Genomic DNA, 14,575 nt, shown 5'->3' on the forward strand with positions numbered 1-14,575 from the left:
AAGTAAAAAGGTTAAGATAATAAATATCATAGAGAAATGTCGACTTTAAGAACAGAACAACAACTGCAGGAACCACTTGACTTAATTCGTTTCCAATTAGATGAGTTTGTGTTGGTTAAATTAAGAGGAGCTAGAGAAATGAAAGGTAGACTTCAAGGGTATGATTCCCATTGTAATATGGTATTAAGTGAAGCACAAGAATTTATATTTTCAGAGAAGGATGTTGAACCAATAGTCAAAAAGACAGAAATGGTATTTGTTAGAGGTGATTCTGTTATATTGGTGAGTCCATCTACTGAATAGATTAACCAAACCAGTTAATTTCATGTATAGAGTCATTATTCAAAATTCATAAATCATAATTCATCATTGTACTATAGTGTATACACATCGTTTACTTCTTATGTATATTAATAATATATATATTTATACTTACGGTTTAGTTTTATTCTTCCATATGAATATCTTCATCTTCAAGTGCTTGTAATGTTTCTCTAACAATTTCAAGTTTTTGAGCATTCTTATACCAATTATCTTTGGTTTCGACTCCTTGTTTAACGAGCTGTTCAATACTATTGACTGTACTTTTAATTAATTTATCATATTCTTCAATGGTAGTATTAATATCCAATTGTTGTAATGAAGATCTATGTAAATTATAATAATGGTAAGGATTTTCAGGATCATCTTTATTATCAGATTTACGAAATATTCTACTATTCTTTAATTGTTCATCAATATGATAATTCAAATCAAAATCTTCAAATTGAGGATTTTCATCTTTTAATATAGTAAATTCTGCAAATACATCTTTAAATATACCTTGAATATCTTGTCTAGTAAATTTTAAACTATTTGGATCTATTGCTGTACTTTCTGTTTCTTCAATATCTTTTCTTAATGGTATAAATGCTTTAGAAGTTGAAGATTTAGAATTTAAATCAAAACTCTTAACTAATAATTTCATCTTATTCAATCGAGGTTCCTGAACCTGTTGAATATCTTTAATTTCCTTTTGTAAAATAAGTTTACGTTCAATTAATTGTTGATTCTCTTGATCTATTTCTTCTTGATATGGACTTTTAACATGTAAATTTATAGATAAGATTTGATTTAAATCATTTATATGACTTTTATATGCTTCAAGAGTTCTATCCAATTCAAATTTAACTTCATGATATTTAATTATATTAGTATTACTTATAATTTGAGTCTCCTTTAATTCTTTTACTATATTACTAGTTAATTGAAATATTTGTTGTCTAAGTTTCAGATATTCCTGAGTAATTTTATCATGAAACTTAACATGATGAGATGTGAACTCATCAATTAAACGTTGTTGTTTAGTATTCACGTAAGTAGCCATACTATTTATATTTATATTTATATTTATATTTATTGTTGATAGTGCAACTTAAGTATGTAACTCACTAATAAAAACTATTTGTGGTAATAGTGATGGTTGAAAAAAAATCCACGACGCACTTTAAGCATTATATTATTAACTATGACAAGTATAGCAAAATATTCATTAAACAATACAATTAAATGACAATATGAGTGATATAGCAACTAATTATGAGATAGTGGATGCTACCACATATGTATGTATAGTTCTGGTATTAAGTTCAGGAATTTCAGCAGAAGAAGTCATTGAAATTCTTAATAATCTTCGAATCCATTTATATGGAGAATCATCATTATCATTACAATATACAACTATAAATCATATACTTGATTTAATTCTTATTTATGCTGATCCAACTACTTATTCATTAGATTCAGTAGTTAAATTTGTTCAAACATTAGTAATTGAAGAAAAGGAAAAGGATCATGATCATGATCATGATTCATCTGATAAATTTAATGATCTTGAAGAGTTAGTTAATTGGATATCTAATAAAGAGTCCATTACAATACCTCAAAATAATAATTCAATCCTTAAGACTGCTTCAGATACTTTATTAGATACTTCTGCACAAATAAATCAATATTTCTTTACAATAAATCCAAAAATTGATTCACCTGAAGAAATCTTATTTACATTTGTTAAGGCCAAAGTATTAAAATTATCTAGTTTATATAATGATATTTCAAATTTTCAAAGTTTATTTAGATCATTATATGACTTTCAACCATTTAAATTATGGTATAATGGATTAATTCAACTGTATTCATATTATTGGGATAATTATGCTTCAATATCTAATGATTCTAATATCATATTATTACAAGAATTCCTTAAGATTGATAATTTAGCTGATCAATTTAATCATTTAATAGCTCCTTTATCTCAACATTCATTTGTAAATGATAAAATATCTATAGAAAATTGGTTAACTCATGTAATATTACCATTAATTACTTATCATAATAATGATTATGATCCATTACTTGTATGGTTATTTTTCAATCCACAATTAATAACTCAAGGTCCACCATCTAAAAAGTATAGTATCTGGAAGCATGCTATTCATGCAATAATTCTGCTTCCTCATACAGATATTGATGGTATTAAACAAATAATTGAATATTACTTAGCTTCATGTTATTATTATGCTCTATATTATGAAGATGATGAAAGGAAAGTATCATCAATTGAACAAACAAAAATATATGATGATATATCTAATACATTACAATTAATAACAACCGAAAAATCACCTATTGATATACAATTCAATTTTACAGAATTACCTCATTTTGATTCATTTGGAGAATTTATTAAATCTCCTGAAAATCCTATAAGAAATTTATTTATTGAAGCAGATGGAAGTTCAATAGCATTTTTAAAACAAATTTTAATTACATGTCAAGAATTATATCCTATAAATAAATTAACTATTTCGAAATATTTACATTTTAAATATTCAATTCAACCAATATCTATTAAGGAGAAAGAAATTCTTCTTATATTTAGTGGTATTAATTCTATAAATTTACCTCAATTATTAAAATCAGTTAATTTATTTATGATAAATTTTGTTACTGAACCTCAAGATATAATAAAAATTAAGAATATAATTATTGGAAGATTATTATTCTCTAATTTTTTTGATATTGTTGAATCAACATTTGCAAAAGAAATTGATTCTAATACCTATTTTAATTTAGTATTAGAAAAATTTTGGGATTCAATTAATAATGCATCAAATATTAATGATAAAATTGGTAAACTTCATGATGCAGCTAAATGTCTTGAATTATTTGATAATATTTCAAAACTGTCTCAATTAAATGAAATTAATCAAAAATTAATTATTCGATTTAAACATTTATTTAGAGCCATGAATAATATGAAGAATTTTAAGATTTCTGTTGAAAAAAATTTACCATTTACACCTTATCAATTAATTCATAATTTTGGAGGATCTAATAATAATTCAACAGATAATGATGGATTAACTCCTATTAAATTAATTAATATAATTCTTGAACAAAATCCAAAATCATATTTAGCATTTGAAAAATTATATCGAATTTTAAATGATTTATTATTATATTTTGATATTAATAATGATAATGAAAATTCGACATATTATTTTAATAAATTAAAATCTGCTTGTATTGAATCAGCATTAATTGATAATAATTTTCAATTTGCTTATAATCAATGTATTGAATTATTAAATCATTATCAAGAAAATAATAGTAATTTAAATGATATTTGGTTAACATTTTATCAAGTAGGTAAATATATTTCACCAAATTGGTATGAAGATGAACTTAATGAAAAGAAACAAGGAGAAAAAATTGAAATTTGGCTTAAACAAAGACAAATACTTTCACGTACTCTTGAATTTACTTGTCATTTAGATACAATGGCTGATAATAGTAAAGTTATTATTAATCAATGGGAAAGAATTAATGAACAATTACAAGAATATTTTGATGATAATAGAGTGGCTGAATTAAAGACATTTCAATCTACTAATCATTTACGTAGTTTAAATGATGTTAAAGAAAATATTGGATCACTTGCTAATGAAATTATTACGGATGCTACTACAACGACTAATCAAGCCAGTGAAAAATTGTCTAATCTTTTTGTTTCAGGATTAGGTTGGGCTATTGGAGCCAACCATCCTGCGCGATAGTATAAGAATAGTATAGTAGTATAGTAGTATAGTAGTATAGTATAGAGTAGTATAACATAGTATAGTGTAACATAGTACAGTATATTATAGTAGTATAGTATAGTAGTATACTATAGTGTGGTATGTATAGTAGTATACTATATAGTATAGTAATAAGTGAAGAAGTAGTAGACTATAGTATAGTGTGGTATAGTATAGTATAACATATTGTAACATAGTACAGTATAGTATAGTATTGCATAGTATAATATATACTATCAATACTAATTATAATGTATACTATCAATACTAATTATAATATAGCAATTACACTACTAATTTAGTATCTACGGAGTTAGGCTGAATACGGTAGTCTAAGTGAGAAAATTAATTCTGTACCAGTCGCGTCAAAGCATCCCAAGTCACCACAGATATATCACCAAATATTGATAAACAAACAATACTAGTGCGAAGAAACCTTTAGAGATTTGACTGAAAAACATCTTGAACACGACCTATTAGGCAAAATTAAGCCAAAATTTCCAAAAATTTCCCGTTAGAGTTTCAAACTCACTATACATAACCATATTGCATGCATACTATTAAATATTTGGGCATCCGTCAAGTACCCCCAAATTGGATTAATACATATACTTTTAAATTTACAACTACAAAAAGTTTCACAACATTCAATATTAATATCAATAACTCAAAAAAGAATCATAAATATCATAAAATTTTCATGACTTTGTCTCATGAAGATGGAAGTACTAAAGTACAATCCAGACAATCACGAGATCCTATCTTAGATATAATTGATTTTGATTCTGATTTTGAATCAGAACTGGAAATTATAGATATTAAACATAATTCAATTAGGCGACAAGATGTTAAATTATCTCAAAAATTAGATTCATTTGATTTTGGTGATGATGATGATGATGTAGAAATTTTAAGAGCTGCTGATCAATTAATGATGAAAAAACCAAATCAAACTAATATAAAAAATATCAATAAATTATTAAAGCGTCAACCAAGTTCTGATATACATACAGGATGGAAACATGCAAAGGTTGAAAATAATGATGATACTATATTACCACCTTCACTAACTGACTTCAACGGTTCGAGTCCCGTAAGGATAGTTCCATTTGATCAAATGGGTAGTCGAACAAGTAGTCCAATAAAATCAAAAGTTGCTCATCAAATGAGAACCTTTTCTACTTTAACCAATTCCAATTCCAATTCCACTAATACTAAACCACTAAATTCAAAACCTAAATCTATACCAAATCATAAAATACTATTTTCTACTCAAAGACCAACCGTATATCAAGAAGATGATTCTCTGCTGATTATAAAGACAGTTAAACCAATGATTCTTTCATCAGAACAAGAATATATATTAAATAAAGTTCTTGAAGGAATCCCATTATTTTATACTGGTTCAGCAGGTACAGGTAAATCTGTTTTATTAAGAGTTATTATAAAAGAATTAAAAAATAAATTTTCTGAAGGAGTTTATGTTACTGCTTCAACCGGTTTAGCTGCTTGTAATATAGGTGGAACAACTCTACATAGTTTTGCTGGAGTTGGATTAGGAGATTCTCCAGTATCAAAATTAATAGATCGAGTAAGAAAGAATAAAACTGCCATGTATAAATGGAGATCTGCTAAAGTACTTATTATAGATGAAATTTCAATGGTTGATGGAGAATTTTTTGATAAATTAGATTCAATTGCTCGGAAAGTAAGAGATAATAATAAACCATTTGGTGGTATACAACTTGTTGTTTGTGGAGATTTTTATCAATTACCTCCTGTTGTTAAACAACAAAGAGATGAAAATAATAGATTAATTGAAAGGAAAGAAATTTCTTTTGCCTTTGATTCTTATGCTTGGCAATCGAGTATTGAAGAAACAATTGTATTAACAGAAGTCTATAGACAAAAGGGAGATCAAAAATTTATAGAAATGTTAAATGAATTAAGAGATGGGAAAGTTTCTGAAGATACTAGTAAAGAATTTCGAAAATTAAATCGAGAACTTATATGTCCTGCTGGAATAGTTCCAGCAGAAATCTTTGCTACTAGAAGAGAAGTTGATAATGCTAATGATTTTCGTCTAAATAAACTTCCTGGTGAAACATTAAAATTTAATTCAACAGATGGAGGTCTGGCAGAACCTAGAATACGACAATCTTTATTACAAAATTTTTTAGCTCCTGAAGAATTAAGACTTAAAAAGAATGCTCAAGTTATGTGTATTAAAAATCTTGATTCAGATATTGTAAATGGTTCTTTAGGACAAGTTATAGATTTTGTGGATCGAGATACTTATTTAAAATATAAAAATGGTAATCCTGAAAATGAGCAAGGAGAATCTGATTATATATTCGATCATTTAAGTTCATCAGATATTTCTAATTTATCAACAGAAGATATACTAAATCGAGAAAGAAAACAAGAAATTGAGAGACAATTTGCTGCTAAAGCTCTTGAAGATAGTGATGCGAATGGGAAAAAGCTTCCATTAGTTAAATTCTTATTAGCTAATGGTATTGATACACGTACTGTAGTAGTAGATCCTGAAGAATGGAAAGTTGAAGATGATAAAGATGTAGTATTAGCTTCAAGAGTTCAAATACCTTTAATATTAGCTTGGTCATTATCAATTCATAAATCTCAAGGTCAAACTTTACCGAAAGTTAAAGTAGATTTAAAAAGAGTATTTGAAAAGGGTCAAGCTTATGTAGCATTATCAAGAGCAGTATCAAGAGAGGGACTTCAAGTTCTTAATTATGATAGATCAAAAATTATTGCCCATCCTCGAGTGATTAGATTTTATGATAGTTTGACAGTAATTAAATCTGGTGGTCAATCTAAACTTGATAAATTTTATAGTAGTACTGATATATTAGCTCCATCATCACGATCTTATCAGACAATGAATGAATGAATAATATATTTCTTGTATATATATCAATAAACATATTTCTATAACTATGTACAAATTTTTGTTTCATTAATTTAAATTATTTAGAATCATTTAGAATCATTTAGAATCATTTAGAATCATTTAGAATCATTTAGAATCATTTAGAATTATTTAGAATTCCTTTCTTAGATTTATCTCTTATTGCTCGTATTACAGCTCCTCGAATTTTACTAAATTGATCTTCAGTCATATTATACAGTAAAGAATCTTCAGGAGGATTGGTTGCACTAAGATAATCTCTAAATCGTTTAGGTATCTTTTTCAAATTCTTCTTTTCATTTGGTATTGATCTTGATGGATCATTAAACTTTTTAATTTCAATAAGATTCCACATATTATTATAGGCAAGCATTAATCCTAAACGGGTAAGATTAAATTGATACTCTTGATCATTTAAACCTAAACCTGGTTTAGATCCCACATTGAAAAAGATTCTCTTTTTCTTAGACGAAGGTGATATTAATAATCTACTTAAATAAAATGATAGTAAATCACCATACGGATCAGTAATACCATTAATAGTTTCTATATTTTCCGATAATCCCATAAAGGCAGTTTGAGGTATGAGTGACTTAAAATCCATGATTGCAATATCAGACATTCCATGAATATTAATACCCAATAATTGAGGAGCAGTAGCTATATAATTAGTACCAACTTTCCCTCTCATTAAATTTATTGGACTTACCAGATCCATTTCAAAAAGCTCACTAAATGAATTTTCAACGTCTTTCTTCTCATTAAGCTCTTTTATCATTGCTTGAACCTTTGTATTAGATGGTAAAACTATAACTAAGTTACGCTCTTTACCATATTTCAAACGATATAAATAAACAAAATCTCTTATCCATTCAGTCATAGCTGAAGTTTGATCATTGTCTATCATCATGAATTTCAATAAGTCTCTTTCAAATACCTTAAGTTTCTTAGAGGCATTCTGTGCAACTTCTATATGATCATCCATGAGTTTAAGTATTTGTCGATTGATAGGTTTATTTTTCTCAACATCTATATCTCTAATGATATGACAACGGGCATGTTTATTCCCCTTTTGATATTGAGGTTCTAAGGAAATGAAGTAAGCTTCTATTTTTCCATCTTTAATTTTATGTTTCTTTTTATCTATACTTTCTTCTTCTTCTGCTTCTACTACTACTTCTTCTTCAGTTATACGGTTGTTCTTTGGGTACAGGAACCCTTCTTCAATAAACACCAAAGATCTTTCTTTCTCTCTTGTTAATCTTTGTTCATTGTTGAATCGAATCATTTTCTCAATAAATGCTTTCTGAATATCTAACGAATCCAATAGTTGCTCGTTGGTATTAGCATCTTCAATATCAGCGGATTCCTTATTGAACTTTGTAGCATCTTTCATATTGAGCATTAATTTATGGGGATGTTCAGCATGACTTAAAAAACAAAATTGTAATGGTTTATACACCACATTATGATCCTTGCGCTTGTCAGAAGAACGGGATCTTCTTAAGTTGGATTCGTTTTGATTTAAAGTATGCTTGAAATTTTCTAATGAAAGTGCTTGAATCTTTTTAACTGTAAATTCGAGTAGATTTCTACATCTTTCTTTAACTCCTACTTTGTCAATAATAGTATCATTTCCTAAATCTGTAACTTTTAAGTAATAATCAAATTCATCAACACCAATAAATTCTACTGTTTTCAAATCATTAGTTTCATCATTCTTAATCATCTTATATAAATAATCAAATTTAGTTACAAGAATTTGTGGAGCCATAGATTTATCAACAGAACCGGTTTGAACACTTTTAAAATTAAGATTATCGTCATGAGAAGAATAAACAAATTTAATATTAAGGGGTCTCCTGGTAATATTATATTCAATTTTATTAGCATTTACATTTTCTGGTATAAGTTCATTGGGTGCACAATCTTCCGGACTTCCATCTAATAATAATAAAGCATTCTGACGATATTCTTCAATTAATTCATCTGACGGTAATATTATTATAGATTCAATACCTTGTTTTGATTTTAATGCGGCATAATTAGGAACTCTAATTAATGCTCTATTTATAACATAAGTTAATAATCCTAAGGATTTACCAGTTTGATAATTACCCTTTAATATAAGACTTATATTGGAATTAAGTACAGCTAACATCTTCATCTGTTCATCACTAGGTCCCGCATTATATTCCGGTCGAAAAGCCTTAGCTTCAAAGTCCGGTAACAATACTCTATTTAAGTTTCCTTGTAAAAATGGTAATATTCCAAAGTTAATGAAATCTCCTTTCAATGATGGATCATAATTCAAGCTAGTAGTTTTATTAACTGAACTGGAATTGGATAGATAACGTCGTGACCATATTCTGGTTGACGAATAAGGATGACTTATTCGCCCTACGACATTCCACCATCGTGCCTGTCGTATATTGATCATACTATATACATTTATGGTATCAGACTTGGCTGATTTCCCGATGGAGTTAACTAATTGAATTTTTCATTTTTATTTTTTAATTATTATTTTTTTTCTATCTTGTTAATTTTTATTTTTATTTTTCAGGGTGCAAAAAAATTGCTGCAACAGAAGAAATAAATAACTTACATATAAAATCTTTTATATAGAATTCCGTCTGTATCTAACTCGTTTATGATCATTATTATCAGTATCATCAGTATCAACCATACCTGCTATAGGAGGCATTTTACCTGATTGTTCCCAAGAAGTAATGAGTTTATCAGCATAAGAAAGTCCAACATGATAAATCTCATCGAATTTACCAAAATCTAAAGTAGCATATCCATCAATAGGAGGTCTTAAATAAATGACACCAGGAGTTTTCTTAGCAAGTTCTAAAGCATTAACACTAGCTACATATGCTAATCTTAATTGAATATCTGTCATGGTTGGAACATTAGGATGTTTGGAGAATGGATTCCATCTATTAAAGATAACCCATAATCCTGATAATGTATCTCCATAATCCATAGGAGATTTATCATCTACTGATCCTACATCCACTGCAAAAATATATTTTGCACCTTTCTTCTTCATTTCCAGAACTGGTAGATTATCAAGATATCCACCATCCATTAACATACATCCTTTATATGCAATAGGAGGTAAAAGTCCTGCTAAAGACATAGATGCTCGAATAAATCTCCACAGATATCCTGTCTCATGAATATCCATAGTTGAATTGGTTAAGTTAGTGGAATTACAAAAATATTTAATCCAAAAATCTTCAATTTCTGTAAATCCAAATACTTTCCAAATCCCTCTATTAAATTCATAACCAGTAATATAAGATGTTACAGGATAAGTTAAATCAAAAAGTGATCTCCAAAGTGATGCAACTCTTTTACAAAATTTCTTTGACCAACCATAGATTGATACAATATTATATTCTTTAGCATAAAGACCACCAACAAATGATCCAATTGATGTACCACCTATAATATCAATTGGAATACCATGTCTTTCTAATGCAGTAACAACTCCAACATGAGAAATCCCTCGTGAACCACCACCTCCTAATACTAAACCTACGCCTTCATTAGATAAGATTCTTGCTAATCTTAAGAAATCATTTTTATGATTTTGAACAACTTTTTCATCATGTCTTGAAAAGGCATTTAATTTGACAAGAGATGATATAGCTCGAGTTTTAACATTCTCAAAACTTAATTTAATACTTGGATTAGTTTTACTACTAATTTTTGCAGCCAAATCACTAATGATATTAGGACGTTTAGAATCAGTTTGTTTCAGTGATTGTTTAGGAATTGACATTTGAATATGATGATGACCTTGAACCCATAATCTATTCTTTAACCAAATACTAGTTGAACCAGGTACCACATATTTTTCAGGATGCATTAAACATAAATCTGTTCTAGCTGTAGTCTTAAATTTCATTAATAATCTTTCATAATCACCTACACCAGTTGCTACTTCATCATCTTCAGCATCGGCAAGTAATAAAATACAATCACCTTGAGAAATACAAGTTGAAGTCCAATTTGATTTTAATGGAGTATCACATACATATACAATAGTTTCATATTCTTCTTCTAAATATGCAAAATAACCTGATAATTTCAATTGAGCCAATCTTTCATCAAAGGCATGTCTTCCTAAATGAGTTAAAGTAGATGCCTGATCTAAAGAAATAACATTTCTACCAATTGCTTTAAGAGCCGCTACTAATTTATCAGCAAATTCTCTTACTGGTAATCCCAGAACGGTTGGTAAAATAGTTATAGTCTTATACTCATTTGAAATATGTGGAACAGTAGATGATGATATTGAACCAGAATTAAATGAAGCATATTGATTAAGAGCATTAACTTTGGTTAATGCCTTACTAGCGACAATTCTAGATACTTTAATCATAACTGATGGATCTTGTAAAGAAAGTAATTCAAATAAAGTTCTTGGGATTCTAGCAGTTTCTGAATCTCTTACAGCAATAAGTGAATTAGTTCTTCTAGATGCAGTTAAAACTTCAACTTCTCCTATAGCTTCTCCATGACCATATTCACCTAATACTTCAATATCTTCATTTGTTGATCTATGATCAGTTGATTCATCAATAAAATTTTCATCACCAAAATCATCACTAAGATCATCAAATTCTTCTTCATTATTTGATATTACTTTATTTGATCTTACAGCTCTAAATCTACCACTTAAGACTATATGAAATCCATTAGCTAAATCTCCTTGTGAACAAAGTACATTACCAGCAGGAATATGACACCATTCTAATGAATAATCAATAGTAAGTATTTGTTTTGATAATAAAGTCTTTAATTTAGTAGCTACTGGTAATTGTAAGAAATAATATTTATCAATTAATTTTGAAAAATCTGATTTGGAGATATGAGCAACAATTGCTCCCTTTGAAGATGTCTTTATTGAGACTAAAGATCTAAATCCTACAATAGAAGTAAGATAACCTGCTAAACCTCCTGGTCTAATAGTATAAAGTCTTTTAGGAGATGAATGAGTATTAGATGGACCAAAATCAGAAGTTGTTTGAGGTAAATGTAAAATATCTAATGAACCATCTATTACATAAAATAATCCTGAATTAAAAGTACCTTGTTCAACAATAATACTATTTGGACCATAATATTTAATATGTAATACTTTTGAAAATTCATTTCTTACAGCATCTAAATTAATATCTGGTTGAGATCCTGTACTACCAGATTTTTTAATAAAATTAACACTTAATTCAGTTGAACTATTATTACCTAATTTCATTAATTGTGCTTGATTTAAGGTATTATAAACTTTTATAGGAGTTGAACTTCGACTTATAGGAGTTGAAGATACAGTAGATAATGTATCAAATTTAAATCTACCAGTTAATGGATCGAAATTTCCATTATTATTATTATTATTAATATTAGAAATCCCATTACCAAAGGGATTAATTTGATTACTACCACTATATCGCATAAGTCCAGGTAATCCAACAATTGAAGAAGATCTTGAGGATTGACCTGAATGTAAATTTGATAATTTAGAAAATAATAAAGCTGATCTTTCATTAATTCCTAATAATTTAAATATATTTTCAATTATAGCGACTCGAACAGATTTATCTTCACTTTCTTCTGTATCATCAGAAAACATAGAGAATTTTAAATTAGATGGATTACTCTTTAATGTAGTATCAGGAGATATAGTCGATGAAGCAAGTCTAATATTCTTTCTACTTGCTGAAGGAGAAAATGTTGGAGGTAATTGATCACTATGAGTTTGATAATATTCTGATTTACGAGATAATGGTACGGAAGATAAAAGATCTCCAGGATGAGTTGATTTTAAATTTGAATCAAGTACAACATATCTAGATGAACCATTAGAATAATGCAGTTTACTTAAATTATTTGAATTTGTGGTTGAAGAATGTGATGATAATTCAGGCATTGCAGCTGGCTGATTGTTTTCTTCATTATGGTTTTCTTCATTATAAACTTTTTCAAGTAATCCATCATAGAGATACCGAGGAAGATTTGCCGTTGGACTTGGATCCATGTCATTTAATTGGATTTCACTTTCCATTAATTCTTTAGTTAAACCTAAATAATTATGAATAGTATTCATAGTAACTTTATATAATCTTGTAAGTACCATAGTAACTATATGCGAAGTAGCCTTTGGATATTTTGATTGAACCCTTTGGAATGCCAGATATGGGATAATTGCTATAGTAGCACTTTGAGGATCTTGTTCACCTGTATGATGGTGATGGTGATGGTGGTGGTGGTGTTGCAGTTTCAGTTGCAGCTGCAGTTGCAGTTGCAGTCGATGCTTATTTACCCTGTGATGATGATTATTAGGTTTTGGTCTGGCAACTATTTCAGGATACTCTGGAATAGGAGCATGACTAACTAACCTTGGAGAATCTGCTGCTGTGGTTGAATCATTAGATAAGATATTATCAAATGGAGATATACCAGGACCATTTGAAGGATTTGTAGGTGATATAGAATCATTTGAAAGATTAAAATTACTCAAATTATTAGTCATATCATCCTCAAAATAAGTTGGATTAAATAAATCCAAAGTACTTATAAGAGAGCTTAATGGTGCTCCACTTTTTACTTCATTTAATAATTGATATCTTTGATTTCCTATAATTAATATATCTGAACGATCTTGAGTCAGTTCATCTTCAAAATCAGGAATTTTAGAATTTTCATTAGTAATTCTTGTAAATACTTGCATTACTCCTTCAACCACAATAGAAAATCCTAATTTTTCATCTAAATATAAGATTTCATCATGAGATAATCTTTGAGTTGTCATATTCTTAGTTAATTCATGAAATACTGATTTTTCTAAATATCCAAATACTTTAGTAGCACTTAAAAATTCATCTAAATAATTAGAAGTAGATTTTCTACTAGATTTCTTTTGATTATCATATAAATCAATATTTGATTTTGAATTGGCATTAGATATAGCAGCATTTTTAAGTTTATTTCTTTCAGCTTTTATATCTTCTGAATATCCTGTTAAATATTTATATCGTACAAGTAAAAATCCAATACCTCCAATTATAATAAGTGAGATAAGTAATGTAGATAAATTTAAAGTAATTTCAAAATCTTTAGATAAAAGTGTTAATATCTTATTGGGAATAGAAAGAACCACGAGGTTCATGGTTTTGAAAAATAACCACAGCCAAAACCATATGAATGCACTTAAAAATGATACTGATGAAGAATCTCGAGCTGATGGTAGTAAATTAGAAACTACCGAAGGTTGACTACTTACTTGAGATATTGTAGAAACAGTATGCGATAATATTGATGTCTTAGTCATTGATGGGTGAATGGGTGAATGGGTGAATGGATAATGTCGTACTAAGTGGTTCCACGTTCAGTTATACTAATGATAAATTACTATTGTACTATTATAAATATAAATACTTTCATGAGATCACGGGATTACCTAATTGCTTTTAAGACAAGTGGTATATCGTACAGTCAACGAATA

The 14,575-nt window shown here is 28.1% G+C and overlaps 6 protein-coding genes across 6 annotated transcripts; 3 read left to right on the forward strand and 3 right to left on the reverse strand. All coding sequences in view use genetic code 12, as the record gives it.

Moving 5' to 3' along the window:
- The first annotated feature begins 6 nt into the window (after positions 1 to 6).
- Positions 7 to 389, forward strand: SMX4 (U4/U6-U5 snRNP complex subunit). The gene has a single exon (XM_064881279.1). The coding sequence runs from the start codon at positions 37 to 39 to the stop codon at positions 301 to 303; it is 267 nt and encodes an 88-aa protein (XP_064739754.1). The 5' UTR covers positions 7 to 36; the 3' UTR covers positions 304 to 389.
- On the reverse strand, positions 390 to 1,399 carry RJT21DRAFT_119129 (uncharacterized protein). The gene has a single exon (XM_064881280.1). It carries the CDS (start codon positions 1,364 to 1,366, stop codon positions 446 to 448), a length of 921 nt encoding a protein of 306 aa, XP_064739755.1. The 5' UTR covers positions 1,367 to 1,399; the 3' UTR covers positions 390 to 445.
- Positions 1,400 to 1,519: 120 nt separating this feature from the next.
- Positions 1,520 to 4,139, forward strand: RJT21DRAFT_119130 (uncharacterized protein). Its single transcript, XM_064881281.1, has one exon. It carries the CDS (start codon positions 1,557 to 1,559, stop codon positions 4,095 to 4,097), a length of 2,541 nt encoding a protein of 846 aa, XP_064739756.1. The 5' UTR covers positions 1,520 to 1,556; the 3' UTR covers positions 4,098 to 4,139.
- A 330-nt stretch (positions 4,140 to 4,469) lies between these two features.
- On the forward strand, positions 4,470 to 7,103 carry PIF1 (DNA helicase). The gene is made up of 2 exons (XM_064883843.1): positions 4,470 to 6,340; positions 6,410 to 7,103. Exons 1-2 carry the CDS (start codon positions 4,669 to 4,671, stop codon positions 7,033 to 7,035), a joined length of 2,298 nt encoding a protein of 765 aa, XP_064739757.1. The 5' UTR covers positions 4,470 to 4,668; the 3' UTR covers positions 7,036 to 7,103.
- Positions 7,104 to 7,109: 6 nt separating this feature from the next.
- On the reverse strand, positions 7,110 to 9,534 carry RJT21DRAFT_119132 (uncharacterized protein; the record flags this gene model as incomplete). Its single annotated transcript, XM_064881282.1, has 1 exon — positions 7,110 to 9,534. A coding segment is annotated over exon 1 (2,318 nt), but the record flags the coding sequence as incomplete, so codon positions are not given.
- On the reverse strand, positions 9,535 to 13,826 carry RJT21DRAFT_119133 (lysophospholipase). The gene has a single exon (XM_064881283.1). It carries the CDS (start codon positions 13,799 to 13,801, stop codon positions 9,674 to 9,676), a length of 4,128 nt encoding a protein of 1,375 aa, XP_064739759.1. The 5' UTR covers positions 13,802 to 13,826; the 3' UTR covers positions 9,535 to 9,673.
- Positions 13,827 to 14,575: the final 749 nt, after the last annotated feature.

The sequence above is a fragment of the Scheffersomyces amazonensis genome, assembly GCF_036850825.1.
Source record: "Scheffersomyces amazonensis strain UFMG-HMD-26.3 chromosome Unknown RJT21scaffold_2, whole genome shotgun sequence".
Classification (NCBI taxonomy): Eukaryota; Fungi; Ascomycota; class Pichiomycetes; order Serinales; family Debaryomycetaceae; genus Scheffersomyces; species Scheffersomyces amazonensis.